We start from the raw sequence: 20,746 nt of genomic DNA, 5'->3' as shown, positions 1-20,746 counted from the left end.
TAGAACTGGGCAACGTAACCCTGTATTATACTTCATTGTGCAATGATGGAATACAAAAATTCACCAATCCAAAAATAGCGTAAATAGCCATTGTATAGAGTAGATCTGCTATTTTCATATTTTCGAGCAGTGGCAACAACTGTGCTTGGCTCCAAGGCACTCCAGGCACCACACACACACTATAACACAGTATTATCACACATTCACTATGTAACTATAACACACAGTAACTATAACAATAAAAGTATACTGTACACACAGAGACTTGGTGCATTTATAGATAGATGTTGACACATGAAAATATTTCCACCTCTAACAATAAAATGACAAATCAATCGACACTAGTTTTCATTTTCTCCTGCCTATTTTTCGTCAAAGACTCATCACTCAGCCATTCTGTTTTCCCCTCTCTTTACTCTCTAGTTAACATATTCCTTTATACAGTGGTTCTCAAAGTAAGGAACCCCCCCAAGGACACCCAGGGGTCCCCAGCTAAAGTAGTTAATATAGTATCACTATCATTTTAACCACTTTAACCTTCTATATTTTGGGTCTATTCAAAAATAGAAGATCTATACTGTACACATTTTAGAAAAATGTATCATACATTTTTGAACATAAATCTTTTGTTCTGGGGTTCCCTGGCACAAACATTTTTCAGGTGGGGGTCCGTGGCCGAATACATATCAATTTGGGGGTCCTTGGCACAAAAACATTTGAGAACTACTGCTTTAACAGAATACAGTATGGAATAAAGCTCTCTTTTCAACATGACGTGCATCTATCTTACACCGTACCAGAAATACCATTTAGAATAATTCCATAATACCATTTCAATAATACGATTACTGTTACCATGCTTACACATACAGCAACACTAGTATACACTGGGCTCATAAAACTGATTGTAAGAGGTTAGGTGAAATGTTATATTAGCAATCAATAATGGCATCAGTAATGGCAAACTTGAGTGTCTTCCAGGCACATGATAAGTAATGGACACAGGTTCAGTTGTGATAGGAATTCAGGCACATGTAGTCAAATCAGTAGTACAACCTCAGTGTATTCCAGGGATACCGCACTTTCACCTTTTCATGCCACAGATGACACACGCAACACATACACATAGACCATTAAAAATTATAGCCCTCCTATTGGTAATCACAGAAACAAGGATTCTCTTTATAAATTAGATGAATTAAATAGTTCATTTTCAACGACATAGATGTATTATCACACAGAATTATAAATGGCATATCCATCGAGCAGCTTATTATTATTATAGGCTACATTATCACTCAGTACAACACTAATATTATGTACAGTATATATTCAGTAACTGTTATCGGGGTACATATAGCTTGGTAAATGTTCATGCTGGTACTGTTAATGAAGTTGAACACCCTCTACTTATCACAGCCTCATCTACTGCACCTGCCTCCACTTCTTTAACACCTAATCATCCTTGCAATCACCACTAGGGGTGTGAACTAATTGATTTCATCAAGAATTTAATAAAACAATCTATTAATAAATACAAAATAAAAGTTAAAAGAGTATTCATTCCAATAAATCAGCTCAACTAAAGTAGAGGAGTGGTCTCTCACTCGTGAACTAAATGATATCGTCGCTGTCAGGTGGGAACCTTGTATGTCCTAAAGTGTTACTTTTCAGGGAAAATTAACCTGTTTTACTAGATCCAATGTAGTTAATATTTAGTCACACGCTTTAGAAAGTCCACACACTTAACCCATTTATATTTCAAAATCTGCAAGTTCATAATGCGTTGTATCACAATGTGTTGTAAGCTTGTATATCTGTTATTGTTTTACTACTTTTGTGTGACACTGTAGCATGACGAAGCAGGGCATTAATTTACAAAAGTAATTATAAAGTTTCTGCCTGACAGCGAAGATATTCAACATTAGTTATTGGTTGTAAACCGAACACATTTAAATGCAATATAATACATATTTTTATAGACTTTAGTCACAAAAATAATGAAAAAAACAACTAAAAACTAAATAACATTATTAAATTATACCAAAGCATTGCAGTCTTTTTTATATTAAATGCTCATGGAGATGTTGAGAAGCACTCAAACACGTTGTATGAGGTTATGAATGATAAGAGCTGCCTTTTGGTCATCCTGTCCTTAGTCTAGGTATGGAATTAGGTATAAATGAAGCATTACCCTGGCCTTCACTGCATCAGGCAGCTGGAACTAGGTATAAATGAAGCATTACCCTGGCCTTCACTGCATCAGGCAGCTGGAACTAGGTATAAATGAAGCATTACCCTGGCCTTCACTGCATCAGGCAGCTGGAACTTGGTATAAATGAAGCATTACCCTGGCCTTCACTGCATCAGGCAGCTGGAACTAGGTATAAATGAAGCATTACCCTGGCCTTCACTGCATCAGGCAGCTGGAACTAGGTATAAATGAAGCATTACCCTGGCCTTCACTGCATCAGGCAGCTGGAACTAGGTATAAATGAAGCATTACCCTGGCCTTCACTGCATCAGGCAGCTGGAACTTGGCAGGAAGTCTTGTACATAGGTGACAGTCGCCTTGGACAAGTAAGTCATGGTGCCATAGCTGCCACTAGGGGCACTGTCGTAGAAGAAGCTGCAGATGCCAGTGGCTGGGTCCTTCTCCAGGAAATATTCACTGGCACTGAGAGATATCTAGGGGTGGTGGGAATGTCAAAGCATGTCACAGATGTATCAAGATCAAAAGTAAAACAAGACACTGCTGTGTAATAATGGTAAGGCCTGTCCAATCTTTAGCTATAGATAGTAAGTTCCTGTGTGGGCAATTTGTGAATGAAGTCACACAAATCAAAATGCAATGGACACGTTTCGACCTGATAGGCCTGTGACAACGCTGAGAAAGGCCTATCAGCTCGAAACGCATCCGCTCCTTTTCCATTAGAGGTAAATAAACCATATGAAAAGGAAAGAAACAATTATTGTGTGCTGGTTTCTTCTTCCCTTCTATTGCCATTATTGAGCCCTGCACCAAAATACACGAATCTATTATCTGGAGTGTGCAGGCCTTCTGCTTTTGTATTTCCAGGTTGTACACAATGCTCATTAAAATAAATTAATTACTAGGTGTGTCAGTCGCATCCTGTGTGAATATCCCTTAGAGGTATCACGTCTTTGGGTTAAAACTAAACATGTTTTGTTAAAAGGTTAAAGCATTATATTCTGATAGTTATCATTGCTATAGAGTGTTCAGTCACAGCTCTTTAATAAACGGGGGGAAATTTTTCAGGTAGGTGACAATTTCAGGCAATCAGGATAGTACCCATTTATCAGCTTCATTTTATAGTGTTCAAGATCCGATTTTGTCAGCTCATTAATTTTTGTCATCACTCCTTTCCACTTGTTTAATCTGTATCCTGACTGAGGGATTCTGTGAGACATGACATGGAGACACCTGTTACTGAACAAACACTCTATACCAATGAGTACTATCAGAATATAGAGCTATTTAACACTTATTTTAACCAAATAAAATCCTATATCCTACCGTTAATGCGACAAGCATGCCAAGCATAAGATCTTTCATGGTACCTGGTCATTGAGGAAGAGGTCGTTGGCCATGTGCAGGATGCGGTCCACATGGATGATCCCACCGATGCTGTCCACGTCAACATCGGCTACCAAGCTCAGAACCATCACCGTCTCCACCAGGAGCTGCCGGTACTCTGGCTGAGGCACGTGGTTCAGAACAGACTCCACGTGCACTGCAAATTTGATCTCTCCCTCTGTCATCTGTGGTACACATAGTGCCAATGCACAGGCACAGGCATTCACACAATGGTTAGATTGTTGAGGAAATGTAAATCCAACATGCAACTCTTTATTTCTACACTAGTTGTTCTCAAATGTGGTCTGGGGACCCCCATGGATCCTTTGCGGGGTTCCATGGGTCCCCAGCTAAATGTGGTAATGTAGCATCCATAGCAGAATAGAAATCTACAGGCTCACAGCGCATCAAAATGTGACATGTTCTGAGTTTGTAAAACATTTTGACAGATCTTTAAAAATTGTGAACATTTTGGAATAATTTTTGAAAGAATTTAATATGGATAAAAACTAAAATGGGGGTCTGTGGCCAAATACATATCCATTTGGGGGTCCTTGACATGAAAACGTTTGAAAACTGACTTTTCTAAAATCTCAGCAACAGCACACAACCTGACCTCTCTGGTGGTAGAGGAGGGTAACACATATCCATCGATGGACAGGCCATGGCACTTCTGTAGGATCTTCCAGACCTTCTGATAGAAACCCATTGGTACTCTGTTGATCGCACCGTCCAGCCTCCGTCTCCTGAGCCACTGGCCCTGTCGCTCTTCCCATTGAAGCTGGCCATCACCCGGACCAGTGCCCACTGGGGACAGGATCCCACTAGGGGTGGAACAGGGGCTGCTACAACGCTGTGTGGGCCGAGGAGGTTACACCATCATCACGTTGTACAGTAAGAGTTCAAACATACAACACATTACTCTGGGGTGCAAAGCAGTGCAAGTTAGATGAGCAGACGAATAATATATGATGAAGGTACGAATGGCACATGTCATCCTAAGACATGATACTAGGTTACTACTTACTCTAATCAAATTGGAGCAAGTAAATTACTAGGCTTAGCAAGCCTAAACTAATTGAAAGCAAATAATAGGCTGAAATGGTTTACCGTAGACCGAGGTGACGTGACATTACTACTGAGGGAAAATCCGCCGCTAACAATCTACAGATAGACAGAGATGACGGGAACATCAAATAAACTGATTGTCCAACATGTCAAACAAAACAAAACATATTAAAAAAACCAAGCCATTTACCAAAGAAAAGGCGGCATCATGAAGACTCTGTTGGAGTCGAAACATGTTGACTTCTTTTAACTTTTATAAATAAAGTACATCTATTTTTATCCACCCTCTCCTCCTTTTTAACCTTTTGAGTGCTCGGATCGCCGTCTTTTCTTTAGTATTATAGTCCCACTGATCTTTGAAGCACCAGCCTACTTTACATTATTATTTTTTGCATCGCCATCGAGGACCTGGTTGATTTTCTTTTTGTAGCTTTGCAAGCCAAGCCATTTAATGCTGAAATAACAAATAATGTCTTTAAATGACTGATATCTGAAAGCAGGATAAACAGTGCATGACAAATTGACAATATTATTTGTCACTGTGGTTCTGAATCTTTGAATATGAAATTGACATTCTCAGGAGAGAATGATTTTCAAGTGAGGTGCTTGCACGGAGGGATTTTCTCCTTTTGTAATTGTAACAGGAAAGGCTGAGGAATCAGTATCAGTATCAGGTTTATTGGCTAAACATGCTAAAAATAAAATAAAATAAACATGTACAGAGTTTGACTCTAGTTCACTGACTTACTGTACTCACATTCAACAATCCGCAGTCAATCAATGACAGCAATGACTAACAACAGCAAGACTAGATGTGTGACTACAGTAAACAGTGCTATCATATATAAAGTGAATTTGTGAAGTGGGATTAATTTGAGCCCTGCAGGACCCTGGTGCAAGTCAACTGACAAAAGGCAGCATGTGGTGAATGACTGACTGAGGTTCATTCACAGTTTTTTGGGGTTAGAAATGAAACAGCCGCATGCCTAGAGACAATTGTCAAACTCAACCCACGCTTAGTGGCAGCGAGTCATCCAACTGAAATGGGAACCAAGGAAACAGTGTTATTCAGCGAGCCACTGTGACACACAACCAGTGGTGGACAGTAACTACTGTAGTACCATACATAAACAGATTTAAAAGCATGTACTTTTGCATATTTTAGTGTTTTTAAAAGCAGGTATACTAATATATAATAGTAATATTTGAACAGGAGTATCTATTAGAGATGCTTCGATAATCGGTGATCGGCAATTTACCCTATCTGTGATCAGCAATTAATCTGGAGAAAACGATCTTTTACACCAATCAGATACAGTATATAGTATAATATAAATTTTCATCTTTGTGACAGGCCTAAACATTCTCCCCTCCCTCCCCACACACAGGAACAGTTTTGACGTGGGTTTGACATAATCATTTTGGAAATATTCAAATTTGCCCCTTACGCACAAGATCGGTATCTGTATCGGCCGATCATGAGAAAAACTATCTATGATCGGTCCCCAAAAACGTGATCGTAGCATCCCTAGTATCTATTATTTTATTAAAGTACTGGTGTTGAGTAGTGTCCACCACTGGTCACAAGACAGTACTGTACACAATTTCACATAATCTCTTTTTGAACATGTTTACCTGTTTGATGTCACTTTTGAGCTTACGTATGCCGCTGCGTTCTGTCTTGGTGGCTCCAGTGTGACCCAGTTCATGGATGGAGATGGCAGGACTGGTGGCAGTTGAATAGATAGGGCGCACTGAAATATATCCACCAGTGTTGATTTTGACAGAAAATTTTGATTTTAGTTTTAGTCACATTTTAGTCACCTGGAATGTTTTAGTGTTACTCTAGTTTTAGTCGACTAAATATTGTAACATTTTAGTCGACTAAATCTACAGTTGATTTAGTCGACTAAAATGTATTTTGGCGGGCCTTGATGCCATCGTAAGGGTGGATTTTACCGATCTACAAGCTCACAACACATCGCAGCGCAACACATTGTGAGCTTGTAGATCTTCTTGTTGATCTGCTAACTGTAAAATGAATTATACTGGATCTCTTGTCCACTAGTCCCTTCCTAACATTTTAGTCTAGTTTTTATTTGTTGACGAAATTGTCAATATATTTAGTCTTAGTTTTAATCATCATAGCTTAGTTTTCATATAGTTTTCAGCAGTGAAAAAAGGTAGTCGACAAACATTTGTCATAGTTCTAGTCGACGAAATCAACACTGATATTGACTGACTTATTCTTTATTTAATGCTGGTGGGGCACGCTGAAGATAGCAGATCTACAAGCTCACAATGCGTCACATTGTGAGCTTGTGACATGGCCTATTTTGCTAATTTATACTACGCACAATAGGCCTGACATAGAAAATGTCTTCTAAACCATGACAGTTTTCTGAAAAACCTATGTTTCTACAGTATATCAGTGGTGCTCAAACTATTTCATATCAAGTACCCCAAAAATTATATGAAATTGTCCACTGACCCCCATCTGAAAATATGTTGTTCCAGGGACCCCCCCAGAAGCAAAGATTTGAGTTAAAAACGTTTGCTCTGAAAGAATATATATTCAAAGATTTGCGCCACATTTTCACGATTTCTGAAAAATAGCAGATCTACAAGCTCGTAGCTTGGAACTCGATGCAGCGCTACGAGCTTGTAGTTCTGCTATTTTTCAATAGCTAAAGTATAACATAATGCTTAAAACACCAAAAGGGGTTCCCACCCAGAATGGGTTAAAAAAGAACATTTTAAAAACATATAAAACATATTCTGATATTGCACTGCACTGCAGGGCTCCTTGTCCTACTGTTAACTTCCTTCACTTTCTTTCACAGGTTTTTTTATAGTGTCTTCTGAACTGGTAGAATCATACCCACGATGCATTGCGTGAGCAGCTAGAGATGAGCTGAACAGGACCACAAATGTTGTGCTAATGTTCAGCTACTGCAGAAAACAGACAGTTAATTTATCTAATCTGGGATTAGAGAAGTTACAGGTTTCATTCTTTTTTCTTTTAGGTTTTATGACCTCAATTACACCCACACAACCTAAACTTTGAACATTCAGTGGATTTTCTGTGTTCTGGGGATTTCTCTGTGTGTTCCTGAAGCCTTTTGAGCTGCAATGAAAACAGTCAAATCAGAGCACTTGTTTGGGTGTAATTGAACTCAGAAAACGTTTAAAAAAAGGTAGGAGTTCTACCGGCTGAGCTATACTGACATAATTCAATACTAAATCAAATCTAAACTATTATGAAATGATTAAGCTCAGGTATTACATTTGTGATGGGTACATTTTGGCACATGGCTATAAGTGGTTGTGTAAGGCATTATGGCTATGCTTAGTTATAAGGTTTGGTGTGGTTATGGAGGTCGGTCAGGTTCAACATCTGGTATGGTGTTTAGCAACTGACTGCGTGCGTGACCTCAAACAACACACTTACCACTCCTCTCCACTCCAAACTCCTTGCCACTGAGGATGTGGTGCAGCAGGTTCTTCATGTCAGATGGACTCAGGCTCATCAAGCTCTCCGACGCCTCCTCCCCTTCAAAGCCAACGAAATGAGTTTACTGTACATTCCGTAACACAATGTACGTAACACAATGTACACTAGGGCTGGGGCGATATGGCTTCAGATCAATGTCACGGTTATTTCAAACCTTTACGTCGATTAGGACAGCAAATAGTGAAAATAGAATAGATCTACAATCTCGCAACACGTGTAGAATGTAGAATTCTACACGTGTAGAATCGTCAGTTTTCTCTGTTTTTGTACGCTACCATTGTACAATGATGTATAATCGATTTAGTTGATTATAAAGGAAACGTTTGAATTTTGTTTGTGTCGATTCGTATAAGAAATCTAAAATTCTGGATTATATTATTAACCTACATGAGCAAGACTAAGTCGGTTGTTGGTTCTAAATATCGGTTTCAATACATTTCCCAGCCCTTGTATATACAGCAAAGTGTGTTCTATAATCTGTGTATGTGTTAATATCTATACTGTACAGTGCACATGTGCATGCTTCTGTCTTAGTGCACACATGCAGGTGCAGTCCTACCTGTACAGTGTAAGCTGCGTGCCAGCTCAGTGGCCATCACCTGCATGATGAGTCCTATTCTAAGTCTGAGCATGTCCCCGAACAGGGCAGGCTGGGAACGCACGTACATGGCTAGATACACCATGATCTCCTATAACACACACGCACACACACACACACACACACACACACACACACACACACACACACACACACACACACACACACACACACATGGTTTAAGGTGCCTTGAAAAACAAATAAAATCCCCTTCTTTGTATAATTCATAGGTTTACCTGAGTGAGCACAGCTATACTGATATCCTGCCCGCTGGCTTCATAAATAAGAGTGTTCAGCTCCTCTGGAGGAAGTGGACTGGACGCATAGAGTGAATAAGAAGTATTTCATTCATTTGTTATTAAGCATACCACAGTATATGTCAAACCAGAAATGTCAACATTGCCAGTCAGAATGATGACTTACGCAGTGATAACCCTCTCCCTGGGCTCAGGAGGTAGTCCTACTGTCAGCTGCTTATGGTGGGAAATCAGATCTGTGCAGGCCTGTGGAAGAAATGGAATCAGGTATTTTCTGATAATCAATCAATGTATGGGTCTCGATACGAAACACACCACACAGCAATAATAATAATAATAATGATTAACTGTATTTATACGCCACCTTTGCAAATAGAACTTACAAAGTGCTTTACAGTACAAATCAAAAGCCCAGTGGTGTACGGACCTCAGCCAGAACCTCCACTTTCTTGTGCAGTATTCCAGAGATGTATCTGATGAGAGCCCACTCTCTACTCAGCCCGGCCTGCACATACAGCTCCTCCAGTAGGCAACGCACACTGGCTCCTCCGTGGCCAGGACCCGACACCTCCACCAGCCAATCAGGTCCCCTGAACAGCAGTAAATGGCACAGGACAGTCAGTTATTTAACTGATAGTTTAGCCTGATACAGACTGACAACATGCTTTGTTTTGTAGTGTTTCACACAAGCACAAATAAGACCTGGCTATAGGCCTACAGAAAGGCACCAAATTGGCCTCCTTTCTATGCAAACTGCTTACAAATGTCAAGTTCACAAACACACAGAGTGAAATTTACAAGCATCTTCACAGAATTGGTGGTAACAACTCAAATGTCTTTTATGAAATGATCCTGGCACCACATATACTCCAGGCAAGGAAAATGAACGGTGTGTGTGTGTGTGTGTGTGTGTGTGTGTGCATGTGTGTGCGTGCGTGTGCATGTGCGTGTGCGTGTGTGTGTGTGTGTGCGTGCGTGAGTGCCTGTGGCCGCCTGCGTGTGTAGGCATGTTCATACTTCATGATGTACAGAACGTAGAGTATGTCTGCCTGGTCTTGCAAAGTGGGACACTCTCTTAGCTGTCGGACAAGTCCAGCAAAGTCTGTGTTTCCCTGGGAGTCTTTGGGCAGGTTCAGCTCAGCAGTGCTGTGGGACTTGAACATGAAACACAAACACATTACAAACAAAACACACACAATGTAGTCATCACTAGATCAAAGATGCTTATACTGTGTACATAACATATCCACAGGAATCACAGTGCCAACCTTGAGCTGTTTTGCATGTGCACTGTACTGAATTGAAGGAGCCCCAAGCAGGTTGAGAGATTTGCGGTGTTTGCTCATGACAGGAGTCACAGGAAGATACATGGATGACTCTGAAATACACACGCGCACACACACGCAGGCACAAATGTACACACAAAAAAACACACCCACATTTACACACCCACATACCAACTTCCTGAAGTAATGATTAAATAGCAGTCAACTCACTGGGCATGTTCAGACCCTGAACCTGGGCCATGAGGGACAGGATGTCTCTGGTGGTGTGTTGAGCACTGAACACATGCTGCTGCCCCCCACTGATGGGAGGGAGGTGAGCTGTGGCAGAGTTGCTCTGCAGTAGCTGGGTGAGGTGCTGGTCAAACATGTCTCCTGGTCCACCTGGAGAAGAGAATGGTCCATGTAATGTACTGTACACACAACCAAATGACAACAGGCTAAACACGACTCAAGAACTTGTCGTCGCCATCGAACCTGAAGGCTGACAGTTGTCGTCATCGTCGTACTCCTCCTCCTCCTCCTCCTCCTCCTCCAGTAAGCTGTCATCAGTGTCCCCGTCCAGGAAGCTGAGGCGTGTGTGGAAGGATGTGGTCTGGAAGGAAGCAAGGTCTGACAGCTGTACCCTGCAGCAGCAGCCAGGAGTAACAACAAGCTTACTGATTCCTGCATTAATTCACACCTTTCCCATGATGTCCAGTTAGAGTCACAGAACACAGAGACACACCTGGCTCCCGCAAAGTAACCATCCTGTAGTTTCCTCACGGTTGCTAGGATACATGGATCGATCCCTTCGCCATCTTCAACTGAAGAAAAATGATCATGACTACTTAGTAGTTGTTACATCAAGATGTCTCCTCTAATATCGCCGTTATCTCCCATTCTTTTCCTTGTTAGTCGGGATCACTTATGCAATCCAAATACCAGCCTCTTAGCTATCAACCCAATTAAATGTATAGTGTTCATTTACTATCATCATTGCTGTTGGGCAGAAACTACATATCTCCATATTTCAACTCGGTATGGTTTTTTTTCTACCATACTTCTGTGTGCATGTTATCACCGTGTCCCCGCCTAGGGTAAGTACCCTCACAAAAAACATGCCTCCCCTGGTCAGCTGGGGCGCCTGATGGAGGGGAAAGGAACTGGTTGGAATAACGTGTTCCTTCCACGCGCTACGGCTACGTCCTAACGGGGAACAACCCCCCCCCCCTGTCAAGTGATAGGAAGTGCCCTGCTCTGCTCAGTAGCGCCCATGATTACAGCTTAGGCAAATGGCACCGGGTGGGTTACAAAAATCGTGAGATACAATTTTTAAGAAAAAGATTAATTAATAATTACTACATTGGATCCATTAGAATGCCGGTTACTTTGTACATTTCCTGAAAAGTAACAGTGTTTTGGACATACAGTAGGACATACAGGTTTCAGCACCATGTGAGGATGTGAGTCCTACCCAGCATGCTGCGAGTGATGGGGAAGGTGAGTGTGGGTCGTCCAGTCATTCTCCAGCAGGAGGACAGATAGGCCAGCTCCGTGCGCAGCATCTCCACGATCATCTGGTTGTCCAGAGCTAGGTAGAAATGATGCTGGTCCAAGAACTACAGCCATGACGCAAACATGAGGGGAAACATTTCAATATTATGATTATTTAAAACTTTTGCCTCGATCACGGGAAAAAAAGTGGTGAAAATGGCAGATCTTCAAGCTTACACCGCGTCACATTTTGCAAGGCACCATTGTGCAATGAAGAATAATGCAGTATTAAGTGGTTAATCAGACTACCGGTAATCAATTTTGTCAAAGTTTCTCTGTATCGATTCGTTGACATAAGAAAAAACTAAACACAAATACCCTGCATCTTGATTATTAGATAAACCTACTGGTAAATGATCAAGATTAAGGGCCACTGTTTTACCTGAGGAGTGAATGCGTAGGTCCGGTTTCTGATTTCGTATAATTTAGAAGTTCCCAGTACTCCAATGTGCCTGTAGGGCCTCCCACTCAAATTCAGTTTCTTACAGTGTCCTGTGGAAAGAGCACATTGTCCTTACAGTTGCATATACAGCGCGCAGGCAGTCAAACACACTCACAGAGTCACAGCAATACTAATAATAATGATAGATGATGCCAGAAGACAGTGACCTAGTTTGACGTAGATGTGACTGAGGATGCGAGCAGTCATGACTCTGATGGGCAACACCTCTGATACTGTCTGAACCTCGATGCCAGAGTCCTTCAACAAGTCCTGGATCTCCTTCGACTCGGCTAGAACACAGACTGGACACGCACGTACGCAAGCACAGACGCACAGAAAACTGTCATCACAGTGTCTATACACACACAGACCACACACTGTACATTGTGGATTGTAGATATTATCAGGCCAGTATAAAGTAATGCATTAGTCACAGTACTAATGGAGGAGGAGGGCAGAGAATAACCCAGGAGGGCAGAGAATGGAGGCAGACCTTGAACCACAACATCAGGCTTGATATCGGTAGAGAATCTCCTGTTGAGCGGGTCTACTTCCCCTGGGGCAAGAAAACCCTGATGATGACACACAGAGAGCCAAAGGATGGAGGCTGCTTTACTTTACGTTCATTATATCTACGAGTTCAGAGCAAAATCATCACCATGTGAATGTGGTCTATTGCTCTAGCAATGGTTCTCAACCTTTTCAGGCCGTGACCCTGCAAAATAATCATATTTGAAATAGGGATGTCCCGATCACGATTTGTTTGCTTATGCCATATCACAATAGTAATATACAGTCTAAATCACAGACAATATATAGTCTAATATCATGATTTGGATATAATATTGATACTAGGGATGTCCAGATCACGTTTTTTTGCTCCCGATCCGATTCCGATCACTTGAAAATGATGTGGATCGGCCCCGTTTTCCGATCACATGATCTACACTACACACTCACAACGAGCTTGTAGATCGGCTATTGTCACAGTTTTTGCTTAAATTTCCTTAAATTGCCACTTCACTTAGTTTTGTTTTTGCCATAAATTGTGAAAAGAAATCAATACAAATATTATTGGAAAAAATAAAAGACACTTCACCGTCATGTGGGGACCCCCCTGGGGACCAGAACCACTGGTATAGTATAGAAGTATACGACTCACACTACAATGACTACATGATATTCCCTATGACTTACCTCAGCCAAAAGACAGCCTAAGATGTAGAGTGACTGTGCCCACATGTGAGGCAGCTGCCCCAAAGCCACTCTGTCCACTGTGTGAGGGTTGCTGTACTCTTCCTCCATCTGCGAAGAACACAACATCACATGTTCTACGATTCATTTGTTGTATGTTACATGTTTGACAGCGCAGATGCTGTTGCAAAGAAGCAAAACCATACTAGAAGAGTTGATTTCATATGATGTGCACCCATGAAAGAATCACAAGGAGTTATTTTGCTATAGTAGTAGATGGCCATATGTACCTACCACTGTAAAAGTGAGTGTTACATGCCATTTGTTTTCATTCTCAGAATTAAATTAACACAGAGGATTTTACTGTCTATCTACAAGAATAGAATAGAGTAGATTGAATAGAATAGAATACCTTCTCATGTGGTACAGCATAAAGTTCAGGCACCAATTTGATGCCATTCTTCCCTCTTATCAGAATGCCCTCCAGGGCCTCGCGGTACTCCTCTACCTGTGTGCCAATGTTAAATGTAAGTGTTTTATTTACATCTGGATGTTTGAATTTCAATCAATTTATTTTTCCAGGGTCTATTTTATCACACTTTTCAATCAATCTGCACTTGAAAATGGTCGTTGCTCGTCAGTAATTGGGTCGTTGTCACAGGGCTATACATGCTAGTCCTTTAACTCTGTGGTTCTCAAAATGGGGTCCGGAGACAACCACGGGTCCTTGGGGGGTTCCAGGGGGTCCCCAGTAAAATGTGTTAATATAGTTCAACCCCTTTAACCCTGTAGTGTATACATCTACAAGCTCTGAGTCTGAACAACACAAATCTTGTATGGGCGTCCCTCTCACAGAATAATTTCAGATGTGGGTCCATGCTTTAAGTGACTGGAGGTAATACTACATGGCATGCTCCTTATGGACTCTGTGTTTTACTCTATTACCTGTACTTGGTCTCCATTAAAGATGCCATCCAGAATGAGAAATGTCCAGAACACAGGCCACTCACATTCTATATTCTCAAACAGCTTCAGCTCAGCGGGGTCATAGTGCAGACGAGAGGGGTCCTGGGAGACATATGCAAAGCACCTTACAGCTCGACTTAGAATGTCAGGCATGCAGTAAAAACAGACAAATACTGTACATTCACTTTAAAGAAGAGAAATGTAAATATTTATTATGTTCTATTCCTAGAACTTCTAGTTCACATTATGCCCTATTTTGCACGTCTAAATTGCCAGGTCTCATGAACTCATTTGAAGCCACTGAAGCGGATTCTAAAAATGTCTTCTAAATCCTGACCTACGTTTTATGAAAAGCATATGTTGCTATATACAGTATATTATATATAGCAACAGCTAATGGTGCTAAGGTGTTCCCGGATTGCAAAGTATAACTTTGTGTTCCAGGTCTGGTGACATTAAAAAATAAAGGTTTTATAAAATAAAATCTGACCTCAATTGCACCCAAAAAAACAGAACTTTGAACATTCAGTGGATTTTCTGTGGTCTGGAGGACGGTGTTGTCACTGTCCACAAATACCCCCCCCCCCCTGCCCCTCCCCTATGCTTCAGTCCATGGAGGGGCAGAGCAGAGGCGATGATTGACAGGCAAAATCCCTCAACAGTGACATCTGCTGGCAAATTGTTAAGTTTTCACTGCAAGTCAAAAGGCTAGAGAAAACCCCAGACCACAGAAAATCCACTAAATTGTCCAATGTTCAGGTTGTTTCTGTTTCATGTGAGTATGCAACATTTTGTGACGCGTCTGCAACCTATTTCTGGTTTGCTCCTAAACAAAAGGTATTTAAATAGACTTTAGGAAACAGAATGGACAAAGAAGGCGTTACCTCTCGAGGACAGCGGTATCCATCCCTGATAAAACGACAGCAGCCATATCGACCCTGAAAGTGTGTGGAAGAGTAGACATGTTATAGTGCTTATTATCCAATAACAACATAGAACAGAATGGAATCGTGCGAGAATTAAGCGAGAATACATTTTACAGCTAAAATAACCGGCTGAGACTTTCTTTGTAGACTGTACCTGCAGCTTGCTTATTATCTCAGACTTGGTGATGGTAACCAGGTCAGCATCTTCAACCGCAAAGGCTGGGAATGAGATGACAGACAGAAGTCCAGCATCTATCTCTTTGGAGGTGGAGGCCCTCGGCAGCATGGAGCACAGGATGGACTGAGGAGAGGACAGACATGACTTCAAATCAATATCACCATTATTTTGCCTCAATTATGATTAATGATCGATTATCTGAGGCCGATAATTCCAGTTGTCTGAAAAACATTTGATGCTATATCAGTCTAACTTTTTCATTTCAGGGACGCCCCAAAATCCTTGTATGTATTTGGCCGCTGACCCCCCCATCTCAAAATATTTAATTCCAGGGACCCCCAGAAGCAAAGATTTTAGTTAAAAATATAAAAGAAATGTATAGATTAAAAGATTTGCACAAACGTTCATGATTATTCATTTCAAATAGCAGATCTACAAGCTCATAGCGTGGCATAAAGTAACACGCTATGAGCTTGTATATCTGCTATTTTTGAATAGCCAAAGTATAGTAAAGTTTTAATGGGTTAAAATAAATAGTGAAGATAACTGCTCACAACCCTGCTTCTCGGTTATTCGATTAACGTACGTAAGTTATTGGTTCTAAATATCAGTTTCGACATATTTTATATGAATTGCCCAGCTGAGTACAGTGAGAGGCCAATAGACACAGGCGGCCTACATGTGAAAATATCAGTTGCACAGGCTGACGCAAGGGCAAAATGGTCTCCATGTAAAATTGTAAATAGTCACTTGAATGAAGACGGTGAAGATGTTCGTAACAGACAGTATTTAGTCAGTCAGTGAGAACAGAACACTGGGCAGCAGGTCAGTCATACCTGGCAGTGTTCCACCTCGTCTGGTAAAACATGGATCACTGACTTTGGCCCTCCATTCACCCCAAAGAGATCTAACTCATCTATAGCCTCCAGAGCTGCCTGTAAACGTGCCACACACACACACACACACACACACACACACACACACACACACACACACACACACACACACACACACACACACACACACACACACACACACACACACACACACACACACACACACACACACACACACACACACACACACACACACACGCACGCACACGCACACGCACACGCACACGCACACACACACACGCACGTTGTTTTGTTTTTATGCTGATGTTATGCACCACTCAGTGATTATTCCAGGTTGGAAGGTAACAGTGAAACAGTGAGATGTACAACACATACCTTGGCCATGCCCACAGAGCTGCCATTGAGCTCAGGGATGCCCTGGTTCGTCTTGTCTCCTCGCTCCCACATCCCATAATCCTACAGGAACAAAGATCATCATGGCAACACCAACAGCCTTGCAACTCTCTCACCAGATACGTACAGTGCATAGCCCTGCCCTTCACAATATTAATGTTCTTCATTATACCAGTGAAATGACTTGTCCCCTCCCTTTCTCACAATATTTCCTGTAGCTCTCTGCAAAATCCCTCCCCTATTCTCCCGGGTCTTCTTCTTACTGTTCATCCAATATCCATAAGTGTGTGCCTCTATCTCTCTGTGTTCTCTGTATTTACCGTAAATCTCTCCCACCACCTCATAAGAGTGCTACTTACTGCTACTTTGTAGGCAGCTTCTATGTAGAAGACCAAGTTCTGGATGAAGGCCACCTCATCCAAGTTAGAGATTATACGCAGACCTGCACAAAGACATCACATGCAACACGCCATTAACAATAAAGAGACAATATGATGTAATGAGTTACATTATGACGTAAATTCTCCCTTCATTGTCAATGGCGTTTACAAACAAACATTAAACCTTTGTATAGGTGCTGGGCTGGGCTACCTCCAAACAGACATGGCAACACAGACAAACGATCATAAACATATTATATATCATATCTGGGTTACCTACTACAGTATATGCACACAGCAAGATCCTCAGTTGTTCATTTGAGGGATTTTTTTTTCCACTGAGGATTTTGTAGTGTAAGAACAGCCAGCCTACCTGAGGCAGTCATCTGTGCCAGGAGCAACAGGTAAATGGAGGTGGCATCCACCTGCAGATGGCCCCACTGGTCGTCCCCCACCACTGTGGCACAGGTGGGTGTGTCGTACTTTGCATGCAGGCAGTCCTTCGTACTCTGGGTGTGTTTGAATTTCTCCACCTTGTCCACCTGTAGTGACAAACAGGTGTCACTGGTCATGAAGTCAGGTTTCCCTAGTGGCTTTCTTTCAAATATGGGTCAGACAGAACCAAGAATAGCATCGTTAAAATGGCAGAGCATACAAATCCTGACAGCTTAAATCAGTGGTTCTCAATGTGGGGTCCGGGGATCCCTGGGTGTCTGTGAGGGGGGTTCCAGGAGGGGGTCCCACTCCCCAGCAAAATGAATATAGCATCAAAATCAGTTTAACCACTTTAACCCTGTATACATTGGCATTTTGAAAATAACACAAATCTTGTAAGTGGTCATTACCACTACAACTTTTCAGATGGGGGTCCGCGGACGAATATATTAATTTGGCGGTCCTTGACACATGATTGTTACTGATTGGGTGGAAAAAACAATAGGGCACTAGAGTGACTTACCTGCCTCATCATGCATTGCAAAAGTCCTTGCATCAGTTTCACCACACTCTGCCAAAAAACAATTATAGATAGCCACTTAAGCACTATTCAAACATTTTCAAAACTTTTCAGGACTTAAGTATCTAAAAACATTTTAAAATATGCAAAGATGTTTAGGGATAAAGCACCTGTGAAAATAGGGCCCACTGCCTCCTTCTCTCTAGGGCTAGGCAATTTATCCATATTATATACAAATTATTATCATGATATTGAGACTATAATCGTCTGGGATTTTGGATATCTTGTCCTGGTTTGGATGACATAAAATAGCTACAAACTCACAATGCGTCGAGAGCTTGTAGATCTGTTATGTTCTCTATTTATTTATTTGATGTTTAGGGAAATAATCATATCTCTGCTGTCTGGAAAAAACCACCTAACCAACTAATTCAGGAAATGAAAAAACATCAAGCTCAAGTGGAGTTAGGAGGTTTTTGTCAAAGCGCTTTTTAAAACTTTTCATTTGGCAATATTTTCTTTAACCAAGACACAGACATAAAGGGTATTCAATAGCACTGACTTGTGAAAACATTTTGAGGTTTCCGAAGCTCTTTTTAATATTGGTTCAATATTTTTTAACCAACATGCAGAAATAAAGGGTGTTCAATAGCATTGATTTATGGGAAAAAAAGAAAGAGAAAAAATCCCAAACAAAAAATTGAGTTAGGTGGTTTCTTTCAGACAGCAACGAATTATCATCATAATAGAATATGAATGTCACAATATCGATATTGAGGTATTTTGGCTAAAAAGTATTTTGTAGTAGTTTGTTTTTGTCCATGTATCACACAGCCCTACCTGTTCCAATTCATAGGCCTTGGCCCTGTCTTCATCCCGGTCTGCATTCTTGCGGTAGGCCATGCCCAGCCCCCACACAGACAGCACACTATATACATTATCCCTCACCCATGCATCCTTCAACTCTGTGCTGGCAGCCAGTAAACCTGTCACTGGGTTCTGGAATACACATGTGCACGCACGCACACACGCACACACACACACACACACACACACACACACACACACACACACACACACACACACACACACACACACACACACACACACACCACATTGTTGAGGGGTGCTATAGCCCCTGCTATATTCAGCTATTAGTGTAGATTTTCGTCTTACACAAACATTAAATTCCCATGGACAATGGAGAATTTACGTCATATGTGGACGAGCAAAACGGCTAATTTGGCCTTTTGTGTAGATAATTTCAACTGCTAAAATAATAAACATAATAATTAAACAAACTGTTTTGTATGAACTATTTACATGTAGGCCATATGTTATACTGCACTGTATATGACAATTAGGTAACAGATTTAAACAGCCTTCAACAGAGTGCACAGTGAATTCAACAGATAAACTCTCAGCCTATTTATTTTGGGCTTGAACTTGAACTTTGCTCACGCACAGAGCAAGCATGGCAGAGGCAGATAATACCAATGGTGGAAAAAGTACTCACATTTTTTAAGTGAGTAAAAGTATCAATACTGCGTAGTACAAATACTCTGTTACAAGTAGCCTAGAATGAATATGAAGATCAAACAACATATATACAGCTTCATTACTACATTTAAGAAATTACCAAAAGACATTTCCCTTGCTATTAACAATCCCATTGAATGAGTACATCAGTGGTTCTCAACATGGGTCTGGGGGGCCGGGTTGGGGGGGTTCCAGGGGGACCCTAAAGAGTAAAGACTCCCCATGCTATGATTGAACCAAATGGAATGGATGCTTTACGAGTCTGTACTCCGAGTGTACAATGAGGAACCAAATTGACCCGTAATCCACTGATTTACAGTGTAGAATGGGTTCCCAGACGAAATTCGTATCAAATCTAATGTACTGTACATAGCTGTAGGCTACATCAAAGTAGGGGGTGAAGGGGAGAGGGAGAATCGCTTACCTGATGGCATAGGATAGTTTCATGGACTAGCCTAGCATACCCGTCAAGTCTCACTCCGGAATTACTGCGGCTCCTCATTATTACGCCGGCTGGTGATCACTGTGTGTGCAGAAAACAGACCACCCACGTTGCATCGGAGATTATTGCGAATATGGTATTTGCTATATAATAAAATGATAAATGCACGCATTGCACGGAGCTAAATTGGCTACACTGCTCAATAATCCATGGACCATGGGTACGACTGTCGAGCGATCCCTAGATTCCCTACATTGTCGATGTCTACGTACCAGTGGTCCATGATCCATCGTGTGTTCAGATTATGTCCTGCATGGGTCTGCGCGGTCTCAGACTCTCACGTTCACTTCAGCTCCAGCTGTAGCTCTGCTTCGCAGAGTAGCATATCCAGCCGCAGCACAACACGAATCACAACCTTGTAATTCAAAACAGACTGTACAGATGTTATGTAATGTAATGTTATGTTATCAAGGTCACATTGCAGATATCAAGGTCACACTGAAGAGAGTCATACTTGCGACTTTTATTTTCGGGGAAATGTCTATGCATGGTATTGGTGGAGCACTGGAGCAGGAGCTGTGAGTCGTTCACTTTGGTGGTACAACATCCTGAATCGCCAG

The 20,746-nt window shown here is 41.5% G+C and overlaps 1 protein-coding gene across 2 annotated transcripts; it reads right to left on the bottom strand.

The window, feature by feature from the left end:
* Positions 1–24: 24 nt before the first annotated feature.
* Positions 25–20,736, bottom strand: LOC308316449 (phosphorylase b kinase regulatory subunit alpha, liver isoform-like). 2 transcript variants are annotated; one of them, XM_080765085.1, is made up of 33 exons: positions 20,641–20,736; positions 20,399–20,559; positions 20,109–20,207; positions 18,986–19,144; positions 18,149–18,196; positions 17,564–17,732; positions 17,170–17,252; positions 16,793–16,873; positions 16,397–16,495; positions 15,537–15,683; positions 15,341–15,394; positions 14,436–14,558; positions 13,903–13,998; positions 13,494–13,601; positions 12,790–12,868; positions 12,464–12,598; positions 12,237–12,346; positions 11,775–11,919; positions 11,046–11,124; positions 10,796–10,944; positions 10,532–10,702; positions 10,304–10,413; positions 10,053–10,189; positions 9,463–9,625; positions 9,202–9,281; positions 9,015–9,093; positions 8,740–8,869; positions 8,118–8,219; positions 6,302–6,420; positions 4,709–4,762; positions 4,215–4,451; positions 3,583–3,783; positions 25–2,688 (listed from the first exon to the last, which is right to left on the bottom strand). In XM_080765085.1, the coding sequence occupies exons 3-33, from the start codon at positions 20,184–20,186 to the stop codon at positions 2,515–2,517; spliced, it is 3,699 nt and encodes a 1,232-aa protein (XP_080621211.1). In that variant the 5' UTR covers positions 20,187–20,207; positions 20,399–20,559; positions 20,641–20,736; the 3' UTR covers positions 25–2,514. The 2 variants fall into 2 exon arrangements, with proteins under 2 accessions (XP_080621211.1, XP_080621212.1); XM_080765086.1 differs by lacking the exon at positions 4,709–4,762 and adding an exon at positions 5,681–5,704 and having other exon boundaries at positions 20,399–20,669.
* Positions 20,737–20,746: the final 10 nt, after the last annotated feature.

Source organism: Protomyctophum bolini, assembly GCF_963924005.1.
Source record: "Protomyctophum bolini genome assembly, chromosome: 1".
Classification (NCBI taxonomy): domain Eukaryota; kingdom Metazoa; phylum Chordata; class Actinopteri; order Myctophiformes; family Myctophidae; genus Protomyctophum; species Protomyctophum bolini.
Note: the sequence above shows the minus strand (reverse complement) of the source record. Positions and strands in the feature narration are given on the sequence as shown.

What these genes read in the sequence shown, in the direction of transcription:
- LOC308316449 (XM_080765085.1), bottom strand. Translation starts at nt 20,186, where the DNA reads ATGAGGAGCCGCAGTAATTCCGGAGTGAGACTTGACGGGTATGCTAGG. An exon ending in GCCTGATGTTGTGGTTCAAG is followed by an intron (nt 12,599 to 12,789) that starts GTCTGCCTCCAT and finishes GTGCGTGTCCAG; the next exon opens with TCTGTGTTCTAGCCGAGTCG. An exon ending in CACATGCAAAACAGCTCAAG is followed by an intron (nt 10,190 to 10,303) that starts GTTGGCACTGTG and finishes TTCATGTTCAAG; the next exon opens with TCCCACAGCACTGCTGAGCT.